Source organism: Rhinoraja longicauda, chromosome 2 (genome assembly GCF_053455715.1).
Source record: "Rhinoraja longicauda isolate Sanriku21f chromosome 2, sRhiLon1.1, whole genome shotgun sequence".
Classification (NCBI taxonomy): domain Eukaryota; kingdom Metazoa; phylum Chordata; class Chondrichthyes; order Rajiformes; family Arhynchobatidae; genus Rhinoraja; species Rhinoraja longicauda.
Window position 1 is genome coordinate 22,434,717 of NC_135954.1, and position 22,340 is coordinate 22,457,056.

The window sequence follows — 22,340 nt, forward strand, 5'->3', positions numbered from 1 at the left end:
GTTGAGCTGCGGCCTCATTGTGCCAGAGACCCGGGTTCGATCATGACCTTGTGTGCTGTCTGTGTGGAGTTTGCACGTTCTCCCAGTGACTGCGTGGCTTTCCTCTGGATGCTCCAGTTTCAATAGACAATAGACAATAGGTGCAGGAGGAGGCCATTCGGCCCTTCGAGCCAGCACCGCCATTCAATATGATCATGGCTGATCATTCTCAATCAGTACCCCGTTCCTGCCTTCTCCCCATACCCCCTGACTCCGCTATCCTTAAGAGCTCTATCCAGCTCTCTCTTCATCCCAAGTGCTAAAGACATGTGGGTTTGTAGGTTAGTTAGCCACTGTAAAATTGCCCCCAATGTGTCGGGAGAGGATGAAAAAGATGGATAACATAGCACTATTGTGAGCTTGTGATCAGTGGTTGGCATGGATTCAGTGGGCTCCAAGAGCCTGTTTTTATGCTGCTTATCATTAAAAAAAAAGAGAAACTCCACTTCACTTTTAAATGAAGAGCAGAATTAGGAATCAGCTGCCATCATGGATAAGACCAAATGGAAACAACAATATTCTTTTTATCAGCTGTGTCATTGTTGTTGTGTAGCTTTGCTTATGGCCTTGTACTTCAGCTTTTCCTTAGTTTTTCGTTTAGTTTAGGGATACAGTGTGGAAACAGGCCGAGTCCATGCCGACCATTGGTCACCTGTTCACACTCACTCCTACACATTAGGGGCAATTTTGCAGAAGCGAATTAACCTACGGGGATCGCTGGGCGGCGCGGACCCGGTGGGTCGAAGGGCCTGTTTCCGCGCTGTATCTCTAAATCTAAATTTAAAAATCTACAAACTTGTACACATTTGGAATGTGGGAGGAAACCAGAGCAATTGGAGAAAACCCACAGGGAAAAGGTGCAAACATACAAACTCAGAAGTGGTCATTCAAATGGATGGCACAGTGGTAGAGCTCCTGCCTTACAGCCCCAAAGACCCGGGTTCGATCCTAGCTGCGGGTGCTGTCTGCATGGAGTTTGTACGTTCTCCCCATGACCTGCATGGGTTTTCTCTGGGTGCTCCGGTTTCCTCACACACTCCAAAGACATACTGGTTTGTAGGCTTTGGTAAAATTGTAAATTGTCCTTAGTGTGTGTCGGATAGCGTTAGTGTGTGGTGATCGCTGGTTGGCGTGGACTCTGTGGGCCGAAGGGCCTTTTCCTCTAAATCTCTAAACTAAACTAAACGAATATCAGCTGAAGTGTTGGCGATTTAGAAACAAGCACCCAATTAGGCACATGAAATAGCATGACCGATTACCACAAATGTTCTGGTTTGATAGGAATACAGAGCAGACACTCGTAGAGATCATAGCAGACGGGCAGCCAGGAAGACCACCACACCAGACTCTCTGGAGGCTGGACCCTGGTAATTTTGGGAACCAACTATCTTAAGAGCGATGGCAAAGTTGTTCTGATATTTTGGACATGGCTTCATATGTTTGATTGGTCAACAGGCCAGCACTGGGAGGTCTTTTATCGTCTTCGTACCGGCAACATCAGGAATCGTTGGCAGCGGAACGAGAGAAACGTCGCCAGGAGAGGGAGGAAAGATTGCAGCGGATAGAACGGGAAGAAAGAAACCGATTCAAGTAAGAATCCCATCACGGGAACCAATAAAAAAGAACACGGTAGGAGAGACAAAGGAGCATGAAAACTGTCTCAAATTCCTGTCGTCTATAAAGTTTCAATATTTGCAAATTTATGGATGGTTTGCATGAAATTGGCATCATGGCACCAGTCTTCTGTATATGAAATCCCATCCATATTGGAGGCATTTGTTGGCCTTTCTCCAGGTGTTGAAGTCCCAGTCACAGCTGGGTTTTGAACCAAGATAAAGTGACTTCCTGATGGGAGGATTGGCTGCAACTCTATGTTAAGAATGTACTTAACACGGGCGAAAGCAAAGTGGAAATCCAAGGGACTGGGAAAGCTATAAAAGCAACAAGAGGACACAAGGAAAATATTAAGGGCCACAAAAAGAAAGAATGAAAAATAGCTTTCAAGGGATATCGAGTCTAATGATAAAAAATGTTATGAGTACATGAAGGGGAGAGTAACTTAGGGAAATATGGGTTCATTAAAATCAAAAGGTGATATGGCAATCAACAATAACCTTGTTAAATGAGTACTTTGCATATGTATTTAGTTTAGATTTAGATTTAGATTTAGAGATACAGCGCTGAAACAGGCTCTTCGGCCCACCGGGTCCACGCCGCCCAGCGATCCCCGCACACTAACACCCACTAGGGACAATTTTTACATTTGCCCAGCCAATTAACCTACATACCTGTACGTCTTTGGAGTGTGGGAGGAAACCGAAGATCTCGGAGAAAACTCACGCAGGTCACGGGGAGAACGTACAAACTCCGTACAGACGGCGCCCGTAGTCAGGATCAAACCTGAGTCTCCGGCGCTGCATTCGCTGTAAGGCAGCAACTCTACCGCTGCGCCACCGTGCCGTTTAATTTAGAGATACAGCGCGGAAGCAGGCCCTTCGGCACACTGAGTCTGCACCGAATAGCGATCCCAGCATATTAACACTAACCTACACACACTAGGGACAATTTACATTTATACAAAGCCAATCAACCTACAAACCTGTACGTATTTGGAATGTGGGAATAAACTGAAGATCTTGGAGAAAACACATGTGGTCACGGGGAGAACGTGCAAACTCCATACAGACAGCACCTGTAGTCCGGATTAAACCATAGTCTGGCGCTGTAAAGCAGCAACCCTACTGCTGTGCCACCGTGCCACCCCATTTCATTAGATGAAGAGTATTATGTATCAGCAGTACAAGAAAAATTAAAAATATATAAAGGGAAATAATTATTAGATGTAATATTTTAACACAAGGTAATGAAAACAATAAGACTGATTTTTGTTTCTAGCGCCAGATAGTTTCCATGCGAAATTGTTCAACAACGTAAATAGTAAACAGTCTAAGAATAAAGGGGAGGCCATTTAAAGCTGAGATGAGAAAAAAACTCTTTCACCCAGATAGTTGTGAATTTGTGGAATTCTCTGCCACAGAAGGAAGGAAAGGCCAATTCACTGGATGAATTTAAAAGAGAGTTAGATAGAGCTCTAGGGGCTAGTGGAATCAAGGGATATGGGGAGAAAGCAGGCACGGGTTACTGATTGTGGATCATCAGCCATGATCACAATGAATGGCGGAGCTGGCTCGAAGGGCCAAATGGCCTCCTCCTGCACCTATTTTCTATGTTTCTATGTAAAAAGAACTATGGATATTGGCAGTAGCTGGCAGAGATGCTGCTTCACAACAGCAGAGACCCAGGTTTGATCCTGACCTCGGGTGCTATGTATGTGGAGTTTGCACGTTCTCCCTGTGCCTATGTGGGCTTTCTCCAGGTGCTCTGGTTTCCTCTCATGTACTAAAGACATGCAGCTTTGTAGATTGATTGACCTCTGTAAATTGCTCCTGGTGTGTAGCGAGTGGTTGCGAATGTGGGGCAGCATAGAGCCAATGTGAACGGGTACCGATGGCTAGCATGGACTCAGAGGACAGAAGGGCCTGTTTTCATGCTAAATCTATCTTTCAATTAATTCAATCAATTTTTCAAAGCACAGTTGAAGTGGAAATTAGCAAATGTGTCTCCATTTTTTATTGGTTGCTATTGTAGATTGCTAAAACTGGTATAAAAAAATCACAGCAGGATCGTGATCATTTGACAAGTGGGCTAAGGAATGGTTCATGGAGTTTAATGCAGATATGTGAGAGGTGTTGCATTTTGGGAAGTCAAATCAGCATCGGATGTTCACAGTGAATGACCTGGCCACTGGGTATATTGTGGATCTAGGAGTGCAGGCACATATTCCTAGAAAAAGTGGCGTCACAGGTAGATAGGGTGGACGTGAAGGGTTTTGATACATTGGTGGTCTTCAGTAAGGTTATTGAGTATGGAAGTTGGGTTTTATCTTTCAGTTGGTTGGGCCACTGTTGGAGTATTGTGTTCAGTGTTGGTCACCCTGCTGTAGAAAGGATGTTGTTAAGCTGGAAAGTGTGCAGAGTGTGTTGCCAGGACTTGAGGCCCTAAGCTATGCAAGAGGAGAGGCTGTGCAAGCTAGGTCTTCATTCCTTGGAGTATATCAGGCAAAGGAGTAGGAAAATATCAGGCAAAGGAGTGATCTTATAGAGGTATATAAAGATCATGAGGGGAATAAATGGGGTGAATGCACAGTCTTTTACCCAGAGTAAGGGATTCAAGAACTGGAGGGCATAGGTTTAAGGTGATAGACAATAGACAATCGGTGCAGGAGTAGGCCATTCGGCCCTTCGAGCCAGCACCACAATTCAATGTGATCATGGCGAATCATTCCCAATCAGTACCCCGTTCCTGCCTTTTCCCCATACCCCCTGACTCCGCTATCCTTAAGAGCTCTATCTAGCTCTCTCTTGAAAGCACTCAGAGAATTGGCCTCCACCGCCTTCTGAGGCAGAGAATTCCACAGATTTACAACTCTCTGACTGAAAACGTTTTTCCTCAACTCCGTTCTCAATGGCCTACCCCTTATTCTTAAACTGTGGCCCCTGTTTCTGGACTCCCCCTACATTGGGAACATGTTTCCTGCCTCTAACGTGTCCAAATCCCTTAATAATCTTTTATGTTTCAATAAGATCCCCTCTCATCCTTCTAAATTCCACTGTATACAAGCCTAGTCGATCCAGTCTTTCAACATACGACAGTCCCGCCATTCCGGGAATTAACCAAGTAAACCTACGCTGCACGCCCTCAATAGCAAGAATATCCTTCCTCAAATTTGGAGACCAAAACTGCACACAGTACTCCAGGTGCGGTATCACCAGGGTCCTGTACAACTGCAGAAGGACCTCTTTGCTCTTATACTCAACTCCTCTTGTTATGAAGGCCAACATTCCATTGGCTTTCTTCACTGCCTGCTGTACCTGCATGCTTCCTTTCAGTGACTGATGCACTAGGACACCCAGATCTCGTTGTACGTCCCCTTTTCCTAACTTGACACCATTCAGATAATAATCTGTCTTACTATTCTTACCACCAAAGTGGATAACCTCACAATTATCCACATTAAACTGCATCTGCCATGCATCCGCCCACTCACACAGCCTGTCCAAGTCACCCTGCAGCCTTATTGTATCTTCCTCACAGATGCTCTTCACACTGCCACCCAGCTTTGTGTCTTCTGCAAATTTGCTAATGTTACTTTTAATCCCTTCATCCAAGTCATTAATGTATATTGTAAATAGCTGCAGTCCCATTTTTTCCCCACTCTTTGCTTTCTGTCTGCCAACCAATTTTTTTATCCATGTCAGTACCCTACCCCCAATACCATGTGCTCTAATTTTGCCCACTAATCTCCTATGTGGGACCTTGTCGAAGGCTTTCTGAAAGTCAAGGTACACTACATCCACTGGCTCTCCCCTGTCCATTTTTCTAGTTACATCCTCAAAATATTCCAGAAGATTAGTCAAGCATGATTTCCTCTTCGTAAATCCATGCTGACTCGGAATGATCCTGTTACTGCTATCCAAATGCTCTGCAATTTTGTCTTTTATAATTGACTCCAGCATCTTCCCCACCACTGATATCAGACTAACTGGTCTATAATTTCCTGTTTTCTCTCTCCCTCCTTTCTTAAAAAGTGGGATAACATTAGCTACCCTCCATTCCACAGGAACTGATCCTGAATCTATAGAACATTAAAAAATGATCACCAATGCATCCACGATTTCTAGAGTCACCTCCTTAAGTTCCCTTAGGTGATTTAATAGCAACCTAAGGGGTAACCTTTTCCACACAGTGGGCGGTGGGATATGGATTGAGCTGCCAGAGGAGGTAGCTGCGGCAGAAACTAAAACAACAATTAAAAGATATTTGGACACGTACATTGATAGGAAAGATTTAGAGGGATATGGGCCAAATGCTGGCAGGTGGGACTAGTGTAGTTGAGGGATTTTGGCTCACTATGGGCAAGTTGTGCCGAAGTACTGAAGATAGACACAAAATGCTGGACTGACTCAGCGCAACAGGCAGCATCTCTGAATAGAAGGATTGGGTGACGTTTTGGATCGAGACCCTTCTTCAAACTGAGAGTCGGGAGAGGGGAACATGGAGATAAGGAAGTGTAAGTGAAAACAAGGCATCAAATGGGATGGGGATAATAGGGAAATGTATAATGTTAGCTAGGAGAAGGTGACAACGAAGCATACAGAGATAACATTTAATTAGGGGAACAGTCAAACTGGTCGGACAACTGGGAAGGGGAAGGGATGGAGAGAGAGAGGGAAAGACAAGGTTGCTTCAATTTAGAGGTCAATATTCATATCGCCGGGGTGTAAGCTGCCCAAGCAAAATATGAGGTGCTGTTCTGAAGTACCTATTTCCATGTTGTGTGACTGTCTCTATAAAGAGTGGGGAAGCATATATAATCAAAACAATGAGAAAGGAAGATTGAGGTGGAATTCAATCAGAATGATTACGATGGTAAAGATTCAACAGGATAGAGAGGAAATAAAACAAGTTAGAAAATTTTATAAAACCATACTGTTTCTGCAAATGGTATATGGAACCATTGCCTTATATTCAGATGTATTCATAGATGAATATAATCTTCCAAATCTCATCAGAATGGATTTTTTTCCAAAAAATTGAATTTCAGTTATCTTAATGGATGTGGATTAAAATTATTCTTTGGGAATAAGTCGTAAGCTGGTACATAAAACGCCAGCCACTCTTATAGATTCTCTGTCTGATATTTCTACTATTTAAGTCAACAACAAATTTCTACCTCAGTATCTAATGACCTTCTGTCTCTGTCTTCTGATATCTTATTTTTTTCCTATCTATTCTATCTTTTAGTCGGGGGTATATCGAGAAACGAGAAGAGCAGAGACTGGCAAGAGAAGAAAGGTTTGCTTATTCTAATAGATGTGAACACAAGTACTTGCTCATTTAAATTAAGCAATACATTTTACTGAACTTTAATCAGTGGAAGATGGTCATCATTTTACAGACAAAGTTTCATTCTGGGGCTGGCCATTTAGGTTGCCCTCAGATAGACTGCAAAACTAAGGATAATCAATCCGTGTTTATATTATTTTGGAGTCCAACTTTCAGCAAACGTATGTAAATATGTAATTTCTGTGATTGGATCCCCTACATAGAACAGTGAACATTGAAAGTTCCACACAGGAACAGGTCCTTTAACACACATTTTCTGTAGTAAATATAATACCAAGATAAACTAACCTTATCTGTCTACATAGTAGCGGCACAGTGGTACAGCTAGTAGAATTGCTGCCTCACAGTGCCAGAGAACCAGCTTTGATCCTGACCTTGGGTGCTGTCTGTGTGGAGTTTGCACATTCTCCCTGTGGCTGGGTGAGTTTCCGTGTTCTATGGTTTCCTCCCACATCCCAAAGATGTGCAGGTCTGTAAATTAATTGGCTCTGTCTTTTTCTTCCTCAAACCTGCTGCTACTCATACCCAACCAGTGCACCGTCTCTCACCCACCGCCTCCCACACCTAACTTAATTATTGGCAACACGTCCTTTCAAAAATCTTTCTGGTTCATGCAGGGCAGCCATTTTTGTTGCTGGTATATTATGACTGTACATTGATGCTTGAATTGGTGTCATATCATAAAAGGATGTTAGAAGGTTGCAGGGTGACTTGGACAGGTTGAGTGAGTGGGCAGATGCATGGCAGATGCAGTATAATGTAGATAAATGTGAGGTTATCCACTAAGGAGGCCGATTATTATCTCAATGGTGTCAGATTAGCTAAAGGGGAAGTGCAACGAGACCTTGGTGTACACCAGTCACTGAAAGTAAGTGTGCAGGTTCAGCAGGCAGTGAAGAAAGCTAATGGCATGTTGGCCTACATAACGAGAAGATTTGAGTACAGGAGCAAAGAAGTCCTTCTGTAATTGTATGGAGCCTTGGTGAGACCACATCTGGAGTATTGTGTGCAGTTTTGGTCTCCTAATTTGAGGAAGGACGTCCTTGCTATTGAGGCAGTGCAGCGTAGGTTCACAAGGTTAATCCCTGGGATGGAGGGACTGCCGTATAAGGAAAAATTGGAAAGACTAGGCTTATATTCATTAGAGTTTAGAAGGATGAGAGGGGATCTTATGGAGACGTATAAAATCATAAAAGGACTAGACAAGCTAGATACAGGAAAAATGTTCCCTATGTTGGGGGAGTCCAGAACCAGGGGACACAGTCTAAGAATAAAGGGGAGGCCATTTAAAACTGAGGTGAGAAGAAACTTTTTCACACAGAGAGTTGTGAATTTGTGGAATTCTCTGCCACAGAAGGTAGTGGAGGCCAATTCACTGGATGGATTTAAAAGAGAGTTAGATAGAGCTCTAGGGGCTAGTGGAATCAAGGGATATGGGGAGAAGGCAGGCACAGGTTACTGATAGTAGATGACCAGCCATGATCACAATGAATGGGGGTGCTGGCTCGAAGGGCCAAATGGCCTCCTCCTGCACCTATTTTGTATGTTTCTATATCAATAACAAAATGCCGTTTACATTTTTATACTTGGCAGAAACACAACCAATGTTTCTAACCTCTGTTCCCAATTCTACTGATTAAGACTTTCCTTTTGCATTATCCTGTGTAACTGAAAGCCGACTACCCAAATGAAGTCAGTGCAACTGTTGGGAAGTGTTGACATGCAATGGCCTGCTTAGGACTTTGAGTCAGTATGTTCCCCATTATTCGCTATTGCCAGTGGCGTGGGTTGTATTTTTGAATATTGTTGCTGCTTTGAAGTTGACTGAGGCAGAACCGAATCACATAGAGCAATCAACCCGTGAATCAACTGCTGGAACCGATTTCCAGTCTTCACACTGGGCACCAACTGCACGGACGTTAATAGCTGTAAATACAAAACAGGAGTTTTGTCTTCCAAATTGATGAGTTCATCTCTCTCTTTCTCATGCTTCTCTTTCCTGCAATTGCTTTAGTACCTGTCATTTACTGCCCCACATGATTGTAATCATTGCTATTCCACATGATTGTAATCATGTGTTGTCTTTCCGCTGACTGGTTAGAGCGCAATAAAAGCTTTTCACTGTACTTCTGTACAAGTGATAACAAACTAAACTAAACTATTTAAAAAGCTGCCAAAGATAATCTCAAAATAACAAAATGCATCAGGTAAAAATGTACCTAGGTTTGAGGGCACATGAAAGAGACACAGAGTGCTGGAGTAACTCAGCGGGTCGGGCAGCATCTCTGGTGACAAAGGATAGGAGACGTTTCAGGTCATGGCCCTTCTTCTGACTGACATTTCAGGTCGGGACCCCTCTTCAGACTCAACGTTTCGGGTCGGGCTCATTCTGCAGACCTAGAGGGCATATGTGCTTGCTCACGAACTTAAACATAAACTAATAAGACTGTTTTGCATTGGTTCCATCTTCAAGCACTATGATAGACAATAGACAATAGGTGCAGGAGTAGGCCATTCGGCTCTTCGAGCCAGCACCACCATTCAATGTGATCATGGCTGATCATTCTCAATCAGTACCCCGTTCCTGCCTTCTCCCCATACCCCCTGACTCCGCTATCCTTAAGAGCTCTATCTAGCTCTCTCTTGAATGCATTCAGAGAACTGGCCTCCACCGCCTTTTGAGGCAGAAAATTCCACAAATTTACAACTCTCTGACTGAAAAAGTTTTTCCTCATCTCTGTTCTAAATGGCTTACCCCTTATTCTTAAACTGTGGCCCCTGGTTCTGGACTCCCCCAACATTGGGAGCATGTTTCCTGCCTCTAACGTGTTCAACCCCTTAATAATCTTATATGTTTCGATAAGATCCCCTCTCATCCTTCTAAATTCCAGTGATGCAGTCTAAAGCTATCTTGACTTGTCCCTGTCCAAATCTTTGCTGAGCACCAATGACATTTCTACTTGCCAATCCATTATCAGCTTGCAAACTAAGATTTGTGCAAAGTAACATGTGTTGTTGAGATGAACGCCAGTGTTGAGCACACAATTGTTTAATATTGTTCTTTTCCCAACATTTTGGGTGAAGTTATTTGACATCGAATTTCACCTCCCACAACCATCCAAACCCAAGAACTTTGCAGCTGCCAAGGAGACAATTTATTTTACTCTCTCCTGTCTCGATGAATTTTGAACTTTTCAGAATGAAATGTTACCAAGATGTGCATTTATATCCATGTGTTGCTGGCTTTTTGTTTTGATAAACAGACATTAAATATTCATTCCATACAAATGGTTATTTGGTAGGAAGAATCGAGATTGAATGAAATTTGAAGATGTTGGCTAGAAGCAGCGAGTATAGTTTTTTTTTTAAATGCCAGTGCTTTTAAGTATAAAGAGTATGATTGGTAGCATGCCGCAATAAACAGTTCAGAAGCACTATCCATGCAAATGTAAAACAGATGTACTTTCTCTTCCTAAGCACCATTTGATGACTAAACCCACCATGATGTAAATTCCCATATTGTTGGAATAGAAGCAAGTTCAGGCAAGAGGAGTAATGTTTAGAAGGTGGTGAGAGCGATTGTGTCACTTTGCATCAAGGATCTGCGCGGAATGGAAAAAGATAAATGTCTGGTGGTGTTTTTACTTTGTCTTGTAGTCCGTCGGCAGGTACACTTGTGCAGCAGCCAGTCAAGTCAGTATTTCATCTAGATTCAAGTCATTTACTTTGGCAGTGCTGCTGGCTCAAGATGTGAGAATGAACGAGCCTGCAGCATAACGCACGCAATGTGCTACACGCTGAACCTTTTTAATGTTTGCGGACCCCTTTTCAGATACAAGTACCTGGAGAAATTAGCAGCCGAGGAATACGAGAAGGAGGCCAGGAATCGGGTGCCGCGAGCACGCAGTGACCTTTCCCTCAGCCTGAGTTCCTCTCCCGCCCCATGCTGTGGGACACCCCCTCCAGGGTCCTGGCAAGAGCAGAAGTCTCCATCCACGCATTGCGAAGTGCCTCAGCCGATAGAACGTGAGTAGCACCAGCAAAGCAATAACGCTGCTTTTGTGTGCGTTTGCGTGTATATCAACGCATTTGGGGTGGTGGTGGGGGGGGGGGGGGGGGTCACCCAGGTAGAGGAGACGGTGAATGTGGGAGACGATTTAGAAAGCTGACAATCACTGCAACTGACAAGAGTGCAAAGATGGCACATTAAATGGTTAAACTCTGCTTTAATTTCCACTGCTCGCAGGCTTTTGAGCGCTGCCAAATACGTTTCCAGTATTTTAACAGGTTCATTGACTGCATGTTGTAAAACAGTAGACCGCAGCAGTAAACATGCAAATAGGCATTTCAGAGAGTCTGCAAATCAGTTCTTCTTTTGTGGATGTTTAGTTAAGCAGTGGCTGGATGTTTGTTCATGCAATACATAAAATGTTGTCCATTAATTCTACTAAACCTGTTCGCAAATGGAACCTCCAGATGGGACAGCACTGCTCTATAGTTTTCTCACTGAATTCACTACAGGAATCATGCTTGAGATAGAGAGATTCTTGATTAGCACAGGTGTCAGAGGTTAAAGGGAATAGGCACGGGAATGGGGTTAAGAGGGAGAGATAGATCAGCCATGATTGAATGGCAGAGTAGACTTGATGGGCCGAATGGCCGAAGTCTACTCCTATCACTTATGACCTTATGACCTCATATTTGCTTCCTGATCTTAATACATGGGTGCGCACAACAACACAGCAGTTGGTGCTTCTGCCTCGGGATCAGTCCTGACCTTGAGTGCTGTCTGCACAACTTTGGTCATTTCAGGACTCTGTCAGTTTCTTCTTGATCCCCTGGTTTCCTCCCTCTTTGCAAAAACGTGAGAGAGAAAATGAAAATGAGTCGAAGGGATGCACATTGCAGTGATGCCCCCCCTCCCCCCCCCCCCCCCCCCAGTGAGAGGAGGGGAAAACTGTTTACAATGCGCATGGTCCCCCAGGAGCCAGCATGGACACGCTGGGCCGAGTGGCCTTGTCTTAGAGCAAGATTAAACAATGCACTGAAAAAATAAGGCAGAGGGAATGGATCGCGTGTGGGGAGAGAGAGGGAGGGAGAGAGAGTGGGAGGGAGAGGGGGAGAGAGAGAGACAGAGGGAAAACTCCAGGATTTCTGCAGTCATATGTCGTCATGTGTTTTACTTTGTCTTGTAGTCCGTCGCGCAGGTACACTCACGCTGCGACCAGCCAAGTCAGTATTCCATCTAGATTCAAGTCATTTACTTTATACAGCGAAGAGCCTTGCTGTACAATCTGACTTTTTTCCCCTGATGTGTACTCTCCAGAATTTCTGCAGTGATTGCCATCAATTCTGGTAGATTAACCGTTATTAGAAGATCAGTCACCTCATTTTAGTTTCTCTTCCCTACCTCTGCATCTGAGCGGTGAGGTTAATTAGGATCGTGTCCAAGGGTGACAATGAAGGCCTCAGTGTGGAACTACCTCAATCTATGTACAATAGCATCATATGAAGCCGCATGTGTATCCGGTTAACTATTGAGGGAAACTATTTAAAAGATTTTTTTAATAAAGTAAACTTCATTTATTTCCCATTTCCCTCTGTGAGGGCTCTTTACAGCAGCAATGACATGAAAAGTATGTTGGATAGGTTCCCAGTAAGCGAGAATAAGAATTTTTGTTTATTATAAATTATCTGTGTATTGTGTACACATACCTGTTATAGTGTTGCCAGTAAGAATTTACGTGTTCCATTGTTGGTACATAGAACAGTTAATCTGTCTCTCTGTCTCTGTCTCTCTGTCTCTCTGTCTCTCTGTCTCTCTGTCTCTCTGTCTCTCTGTCTCTCTGCGTCTCTCTCCGTCTCTGTCTCTCTGTCTCTCTGTCTCTCTGCGTCTCTCTGCGTCTCTCTCCGTCTCTGTCTCTGTGTGTCTCTCTCTGTGACTCTCTCTTCCTCTCTCCCTCTCCCTCTCCCTCTCCCCCTCCCCCTCCCCTCCCCCTCCCCCTCCCAGATTGTGAATCTGTGCAATTCTCTGCCTCAGAAGGCAGTGGAGGCCAATTCTCTTACTCACCATCATCCCTTTGGTGCTAATGGAAGAAGTTTCATTGAAATCGGTGTTCTATTTGGAAGTTATTCACATTTTAAAGTTTAAATCTATCTCCTAGCGAGGGAGGGGGAGGGTGGAGGGAGGGAGGGATGGGAGAGGGAGGGGGGGAGGGGGAGGGAGGGGGGGAGGGGGAGGGAGGGGGGGAGGGGGAGGGAGGGGGGGAAGAGGCAAGGGGGAGGGGGTGGGAGGAGAGGGTGCTGCACCAATGCAGGAGAGGTTTGGACCCAACGGGTCCACTTGGTCTAGTTACAATTAAAACACAAAGTACATGCTATAACACCAGGATATGTGCTCAACCTAGAAAGCCAAGCCCAAAGCCAAAGTACTATCTAAACTGATTATATCAACTTATGCTAAGGACCTTAACTAACCCCATATGCAATAATCAGCTACCCCATGTTAACAAGCCCATTTAAAAAATACTGATTATGTAGATGCAAGTAGATGCTTAAGGATAGCGGAGTCAGGGGGTATGGGGAGAAGGCAGGAACGGGGTACTGATTGAGAATGATCAGCCATGATCACATTGAATGGCGGTGCTGGCTCGAAGGGCCGAATGGCCTTGCAATATGTGGAGCTGTGAAAAAGATTGACGGTTTGGATAGGTTTAGATTTGAGATCTAGTGTGGACATAACCGTTCGGCACACCGCGTCTGCACCGACCACGATCACCTGCACACGAGTTCTAGTGCTATGCACTGGGAACAATTATAAATTATATCCATTGCCAACAGCTCCCATTAGCCAAAATCCAGAAACTGAGGCAATACTTTGAAATAAAGCAGTGATATGGTGAGGAGCCCCTTCCTGTAACTGCTGAGAATGCTGGGGGTGTCCGATAGTTGCTCCACCACTCCCCCCACACTGTCCAGCACCCTTTGTCCCCAACCCACCAACACTTCCCATTAGTCCCTTACAGAGTGCTGTGTGGCCCTCCTTCTCCCTTGCAACTCTGCAGACCCACACTGTGAAAACTCTAGAAGCTGCTGGTGTCCACCAATGCCCTCGGAAGTCCACGGTTTCAGTGGAGAGGATGCAGAGGCGATTTACCAGCAAGTTGCCCGGGATAGAGTTTTCAGATATGTGAAAGGACTGGATAGGCAGGGATTGTTTTGTTTAGAGCTGAGAAGACCAAGGGCGACTGTGTTGAGTTATACAAAATTACAACGGGCATAGATCAGGTGAATGTTAAGAAGCCTTCCTCCGTAATGGAGACAATAGACAATAGGTGCAGGAGGAGGCCATTCGGCCCTTCGAGCCAGCACCGCCATTCAATGTGATCATGGCTGATCATTCTCAATCAGTACCCCGTTCCTGCCTTCTCCCTACACCCCCTGACTCCGCTATCCTTAAGAGCTCTATCTAGCTCTCTCTTCAATGCATTCAGAGAATTGGCCTCCACTGCCTTCTGAGGCAGAGAATGCCACAGATTCACAACTCTCTGACTGAAAAAGTTTTTCCTCATCTCAGTTCTAAATGGCCTACCCCTTATTCTTAAACTGTGGCCCCTTGTTCTGGACTCCCCCAACATTGGGAACATGTTTCCCGCCTCTAACGTGTCCAACTTGATGTGTCGAAGGATTTTATTGATGTACAGAGCGATCTTGGGCTCCAAGTCCACGGCTGCCTGTAAGAGACAACACAAGTAGTTGGAGTGGTAAAGAAAGCTTATGGTATGCTTACCTTCATTGGTTGGGGCATTAAGTATAAGAGTCAGAAGTCAGGATGCAGCTTTGTAAGACTTTTGCCAGGCAGCAATTGGAGCATTGCGTGAAGTTCTGGTCACCCCAATGCAAGAAGGGTTTGGAGGCTTTGGAACGGGTGCAGAGGAGGTTTACCCAGAATGATGTTTGGATTAGGGTTATTAGCTTCAGGGATAGGTTGGGTAAAATTAGATTGTTTTTTTCTGGAAAGCCCAAGGTGCGGGGAGACCTGATGGAAGTATATAAAATTATTGGAGGCACAGTGACCTTTTTTTCAGGATGAAAAAATCAAATAGTAGAGGGCATGTAGTGTAGGAAAATAACTGCAGATGCTGGTACAAATAGTAGAGGGCATATATTTAAGGTGAGAGGGGCAAAGTTTCAAGGAGATGTGCAAGGGTGGATGTTGAGGCCGATATGTTAATGGCATTTCAGGGACATTTGGATAGGCGCATAGATGGGTATGCATGGAATGAAGGGATATGGATATGGATGATGTGCAGGCAGATTATAGTTGGTTTTAGCATCGTGTTCAGTACAGCTGTTGTGGGCTGAAGGGCCTGTTCTTGTGCTGTACTGTTCTATGTTCTATGACTTCTTAAACCAGAGGGCACAAGTTTAGGTTTAAGGTGAGGAGCAAAATGGTTAAACTGGACTTCAGGAATTATTTCTTTCACCCAAAGGGAGGTCACAATCTGGAACACTGTGCTGGAGAATGTCTGGGAGGCAGGCACTCTCACACTATTTAAAAAGTATCTGGACCAGAGTTTGAATTGCCCAAGTATAGAGAAGGGTGCGGATCACGTGCCGGTGCATACAATTTGTGTAGATGTGTACTTGATGGTCAGCAACAACATAGGGAGCAAAGGGTGTATTTCCCTACCTTTGCACGCTAGGAGCTACCAGGTTTCTCTGGCCTGCTGTGGCATCAGTCCTGACTGCCCACATCCACCCATCTCACTCTGTGGTAAACTTCCTTTATCTTACAAAAGCAGCAAATGCTGGCGATGCTCAGGGGATTGGGCAGTAACTTTCTATTTTCTCTTTCCACGGATGCTGCCCGACCTGCTGCCGAGTGCGCCAAGCTTTTGCTTTGCTGCTTTTGCTTCAGATTTCCAGCAGCATGTGCTTTTAAAGTTTTTATTTACTGCCCTTCCTCCTCCCTGCTCCAGTAGCTGCCAAAATCAGCTCCCACTTGGGATTGTAGAATACGCAGATTTACAGTGCCAACGCACTGAGTGATTTATAGTCAAATTTATTGTTTGGATAATGAAATGGCCCAGTGCTTTTTCAGGAAAAATTTATAAGTGTGAAATAATATGTGAAAATTAAATGTGCAGCCTCTCCTACAAGCAGCTGTAATTTAAAAAAAACTGAGATGCCAAAGGCTTTCTTTAAAAAATACAAACTCGACTACTGAGCATAGAAGCTATTAATCCATTTTATTGTCAAGAAATTTAAAAAACAGTCTATCCTAACTGGGTCTCTACCCGAAACATCACCTATTCCTTAACTCCAGAGATTCTGTCTGACCCGCTAGGTTACTCCAACTTTTTGCGTCTCCCTTTGGTTTAAACCAGCATCTGCAGTTCCTTCCTGCACTATCCTAAGTATAGTTCATTTTAGACTTTGAGATATTGGTTTAGGTTAGGAAGTTGAATAAATTACTCTTGCAATTTTGGTGATTTGTTTAAGGAGGAAACTTGTTGAAAAGACAATAGGTGTACAAGCCAGTTTGTTAGCTTCTCTGCTTGGACCAAGATCTGAATCCATTTAAGGAAACCTCATGTGAAAGAGTTTTGATTGTTGACACGTCTCCCTTGATATTTGTTCATCAAAATAAATGTGACCAAACTGGAAATGAATTGATAATCCCACTGAAAGAAGTGTCGAGAAAAGTACAGCTATTACCTTGAAGGAACTTTTTGAAGGAGTCGGGTAACTTTATACTTCATGTTGCCAAAGATGATGTGTGGCTACATTTGTGTCTGACATTGATAATTTCCTCGTCCCTCAATGTGAAATATTGCTCTTTTTAAAGGCAACCGCTATTTGGTTCATCACCAAGCCATTTAAATAACCATGACTCAGAGTCCAACGTGGCTCTTGCCACAAGTATCAGATGGAGCAGAAGTGATGATAATCAGAGCTGGGAAAAATCACTTGGGAATACTGTACCTGATTGCTTTCCAATCTCCTTGTGCATGGCTGAAGTCAGCATCATTTTCAGCTGTTATATCCTCATGGTTCAGTCGCTGACTTTCACTGTCTGGCAGATTCAGTGTCGGGTGCCCGAAGACCACATTTTGATTTGTGTTTCTAGCTCACAGAAAGAATAGATAGGAGAAAGTTAGCGAGGAAATAACAGAGATATGTTCTACAAGAAAATAACTGCAGATGCTGGTACAAATCGAAGGTATTTATTCACAAAATGCCAGAGTAACTCAGCAGGTCAGGCAGCATCTCGGGAGAGAAGGAATGGGTTACGTTTCGGGTCGAGACCCTTCTTCAGTCTGAAGAAGGGTCTCGACCCGAAACGTCACCCATTCCTTCTCTCCCGAGATGCTGCCTGACCTGCTAAGTTACTCCAGCATTTCGTGAATAAATACCTTCGAGATATGTTCTACAAATGATCTTCCTTTCCACTGGGGCTGACCACTTCGTGCCTTTCCCTTATTGCAGATATTCTGTTGGCCCCTCTGCACATCCAGGATAGCCTTTGAATGTAACATGTTTCGATTAATAGTGAACATATTCTGCAGCCTTAAACATTCTGTATCTCTCATAAACCAGAAGAAGATTTTGTGTGATGAATGTATTAGAATAGAGATGGCGAGCCTCATAACTCAGCATTGAATATATTAATCGTATATTTTTCAGTTTTCTCTTTTTTTTAAATACAGCTTTTGAACAGCAACATAGGCAAAAGAAGGGTTGATCCATGAATGTGGAACAGCATAGTCAGCATTCTTGAGTGCAATTTCTACCCTGTGATCTAACATTTAGGATGTGTATAAAAATCAGGTTGCCTTAATGAACTCCAGATTCCAGTCACAGAGCTAAAAGTTGCCCTCAGAAGTGACTTCAAATTCATCGTCACTTCGCAGCCCGCTGCAGCTTTGCAATGGAGGTGTGAGAACTGGTTACAATAGCTGGGGGTCAACAGTTACCAGGTGGGTAAATGAATTGAGTTTGAACGCTTGTTAAATACCATTGAGCTTAAGATTAATGAATGGTGCAGCGGCATATTTTAGCACCGCTTTTCCACGGGTTACAAGTGTGCCAGAGGATCGGGCTTCGCATGCTTTTTACATGCAGCACTTTGGAATGGTGCACGCTTTTTGTTCCCCCTAAAAGCATCGGCTGTACGTGAGGCAGACTACACGTCTGCACCAACTCAAAGGAAGAATCTGTTTTCACTTATGTCTGAAATTAATGCAAGCAATTTAAAGCGTGTATGGGTCAGCTTAAAAAATAGATCAAACTGAACACTGGCCATCAGACGTAATTACTTGATGAAGAGATTAATAAATTCTGCCGCTGGGCATTCGTGCCAGAACCTCAATTTTCGGGAAATGTACGAAAGGATCCTAAATGTACCACCAGGATATCTGGGGGGGGGGGGGGGGGGGGGGGGAACCAGGACACCTGGGGGGGCAGGTGTCCTGGTGGCACATTTCCTGTATTCCATTTGCAGTCAGTATCAAACAACACAAGTCTCTCTGTTCAGTTCCCTTGCGGTTTTCAGAAGTCCGCTTTCTTGTATGGTAAGGTCGTTAACCTCTTCCAATGTAAACTATCCTCTCCACATTTAACTCGTTCGCTTAGTCAGTTTTTGATGCCTTAAAAAGTGTTCAAGAAACCATTTCCCTTTCTGCCTCCCACCTAATCCTATTTCTACAACTGAAGGTGGCAGAATTTTATGGAAGTTATTGAATCATTCTTATCCATTCTATAATTTGCTTCTTTGACATTGAATTCAATGTAATCTGCCTGATAAGGGATAAAGAGATACATTCTCATTTGTCCTTGTCACAGTTCACCTGTGGAGGGGGGGCGGGGACGACGACTGACATGGCTCTCTACTTACCTGAGTTATTCACAAAAGCCCATAAAAGGTCAGAGGGCCATAGTAAGGATAATCATTGGTGATTCATTTGCCATTGACATGAGCCCACATTACAGAAGAGGGAGGAACAGTGGCAAAGCGATAGAGTGGCTGTCTTACAGTGTCAAATACCAGGGTTTGATTCAGACCACGGGTGCTGTCTGTACAGAGTTTGTACGCTCTCCCTGTGACTGCAAGGCTTTTCTCTGGGTGTTCCGGTTTTCTTCCACACTCCAAAGATGTACAGGTTTGTAGGTTAATTGGCTTTGGTAAAATTGTAAATCCTCCCTCGTGTCTAGGATAGTGCTTGTGTACGGGATGATTGCTGGCCGACACGGACTTGGTGGACTGAAGCGCCAGATTCCGCGCTGTTCTCTAAAATCTAAAGAGGAAATATTAGAGTCTGCATTACATGAGGATTTCCTGGGGGACTTAAAACACCCAAAGGTAGATAAATCCCCCAGGACCTGATCATGTGTAGACTAAGCCATTGTGGGAAGCTAGGGAGGAAATTGGGGGGCCATTGGCAGTGACAATTGTATCACTGATGGCCATACGTGCAGGGTGGCTAATGTTGTGCCTCTACCTCAGAAAGGCTGCAAGGAAAAGTCGGGGAACTACAGACTTGTGAGGAAAAAACGGTGGGTAAGTTATTGGAGGCCATTCTGAGAGATGGAATTGACATGCATTTGGAAAGGCAAGGGCTAATTAGGAATAGCATGGCTTTGTGAATGGGGAAATCGTGTCTCCAATTAGTTTTTTTTGGAAGAAATGTCCAAGCAGATTGTTGAAGGCAATGCAGCAGACATTGAGTACATGGATTTTAGCAAGACCTTTCACAAGGAATCGCATGGTAGGTTAGATCATATGGGCTTCAGGACAAAATGATCAGAAAGATGGAAGGTGGCGGTTCAGGGTGGCTTTTTTTTTTAGACTAGAGGCTAATAACAAGTGCTGTACTACAGGTATCAATGCTGGGCTCACTGTTCTTCATTATTTATATTCATGATTTGGATGTGAAGAAAGGTGGCATGGCTAGTAAGATTGGGAATAACACTAAAATTATTCGTATATTGGGCAGTGAAAATAGTTATGGATACTTTCATCGGTCAGAGTATTGAGTACAAGAGTTGGGATGTCATGTTATAGCTGTACGAGATGTTGGTAAGGCCGCACTTGGAGTACCGCCTACACTTCTGGCCGCTCAGATGTAGGAAGGATGTCATTAAGCTGGAAAGGGTGCAGAAGATATTTACAAGTATATTGTTAGGTCTGAGGGATTTGAATTATAAGGAGAGGCTGGGGAAGCTGGATCTTTTTTCCTTTGATCTTCGGAAGCTGAGGGGAGACTCTGGAGTTTATAAATTCATGAGGGCCATGGATAAGGTAAATGATCATGGTCTTTTCCCCAGAACAGGGGCGTCGAAAACTGGAGGTCAAAAGTTTAAGATGAGAGAGGAAAGGTTTAAATGAGACATGAGGTGCAGCTTTTTCCACACACAGATCGGTTCATATATGGAATGAGTTGCCAGAGGAAGTAGTGGAACATACAATTAGGACATTTAAAAGAGACCTGGACAGCAACATGAATAGGCAATATTTGGAGGGGTATAAACCAGGAGCAGGCAAATGTGACCAGCTTGGTTAGGCAAATTGGTCAGCATGAATGAGTTGGGCTGAGGACCTTGTTTCTCTGCTGTTGGTCTACAACTCTTAACAGTGAAGTCCAGGGCATTGGGGTATTGCGTTTAGGTTGAGGTTTGGTATTGTCATGTGCACCAAGGTACAGTCAAAAGCTTTGATTTGCATTCTATCAAACCAGATCAAATAATACTATATACAAATACAATCAAACCAAACTCAAGTACAGTAGGTAGACCAAAGGGAAAGAAATGATTATGTTGCAGTTAATTGTCTTTTGTGCTCCAGTTTGTTAGAATATTAGATGAAATGCTCATGTCATGTACAGCTAAGTTTATGTTTATTATTGTTATGTGTTCCAATATACAGTGAAAAGCTTTGCTTTTGCTTGCTATTCAATCAAATCAGATAATATTATAGGTTGATAGGTTTATGGGTAAAGGGGTAACATTTAATAGGAACCTGAAGGGCAACTTTTTCGCAGAGAGTGAAGGGTATAAGGAATGATTTGTCAGACGAAATAGTTGAGGCAGATTATATAAAAACATTTAAAAGACATTTGGTCACCTTCATGGATAGGAAATGTTTAGAGGGATATGTGGCAAATGCAAGCAGGTGGGACTGGTGTGGATGGGGCATCTTAATTGGCATGTGCAAGTTGGACTGAAGGGCCTGTGTCCGTGCTGTGTGACTATAAATACAGAGAAGCCAAATGCAAGTACAAAAGGTAGTACAAAGGGGAAGATGCAGAGTGCAGCTACAGTTGGTTATCATCTTTCTGGAAGGTTTAAGTATGTCAAATTCAATTTGTTTATCAATAAAAGCACTAAAAGTACAGATTTGCAATCCAATAGATGTTATCACGGTATGCATATTTTATTTGGGTTTGTAAGTTTTCAGGAAGAATCTTGGAATTTTTTTCACATCAAATGTTGAAAACTAAAATAATTTCAAGTTACTTAGAGAATGTAATAATTTGTCTGCACTGCAGACAATCAGGCAAGATCCTTCACTCGCTATTGGGTACGGTCGCATCACAGTAAAACCGCAATAAGGATTGGAAAAATTGAAACGATCAGGTTGGCCATATACAGTTCCAAGTTGGCTGGAGAGAAGGAGATTTCACAGAATGAATCATCTCATTTTCTACAACATAATGACTCAACTTGCCCCCTCTGTGCTGGTGTGAATTTCTATAGAATAGAAATGGCAGAAAACTGGACAGCTGCCCCCCGCCTCCGTACTGGTGCAATCACCACTGTGCATTGCTTTATTGAAGATAACTTGTATTGTTTTTGACACAAAATGCTGGAGTAACTCAGCGGGACTCAGGCAGCATCTCAGGAGAGAAGGATTGGGTGATAGACAATAGACACTAGGTGCAGGAGGAGGCCATTCGGCCCCTCGAGCCAGCACCGCCATTCAATGTGATCATGGCTGATCATTCTCAATCAGTTCCCCGTTCCTGCCCTCTCCCCATACCCCCTGACTCCGCTATTTTTAAGAGCTCTATCTAGCTCTCTCTTGAAAGCATCCAGAGAATTGGCCTCCACTGCCTTCTGAGGCAGAGAATTCCACAGATTTACAACTCTCTGACTGAAAAAGTTTTTCCTCATCTCAGTTCTAAATGGCCTACTCCTTATTCTTAAACTGTGGCCCCTGGTTCTGGACTCCCCCAACATTGGGACCATGTTTCCTGCCTCTGATGTGTCCAATCCCTTAATAATCTTATATGTTTCAATAAGATCCCCTCTCATCCTTCTAAATTCCAGCGTAT

At 43.8% G+C, this 22,340-nt stretch overlaps 1 protein-coding gene across 9 annotated transcripts in view; it reads left to right on the plus strand.

Annotated features, from left to right (window-relative positions):
* The window catches only part of fhod3b (formin homology 2 domain containing 3b), a 561,621-nt gene that overhangs the window by 455,298 nt on the left and 83,983 nt on the right, over positions 1 to 22,340 (plus strand). For 6 of the 9 annotated variants that reach the window (XR_013548492.1, XR_013548493.1, XM_078415815.1 and 3 more), the window contains 3 exons: positions 1,495 to 1,629; positions 6,904 to 6,954; positions 10,838 to 11,031. Coding sequence is in view for 7 of the 9 variants with exons in the window: in XM_078415815.1 (XP_078271941.1) it covers positions 1,495 to 1,629; positions 6,904 to 6,954; positions 10,838 to 11,031 (380 nt within the window). In the remaining 2 variants the exon portion in view is untranslated. The remainder of the gene's footprint in view (positions 1 to 1,494; positions 1,630 to 6,903; positions 6,955 to 10,837; positions 11,032 to 22,340) is intronic. The other 3 variants (XM_078415819.1, XM_078415834.1, XM_078415851.1) reach the window with 2 other exon arrangements.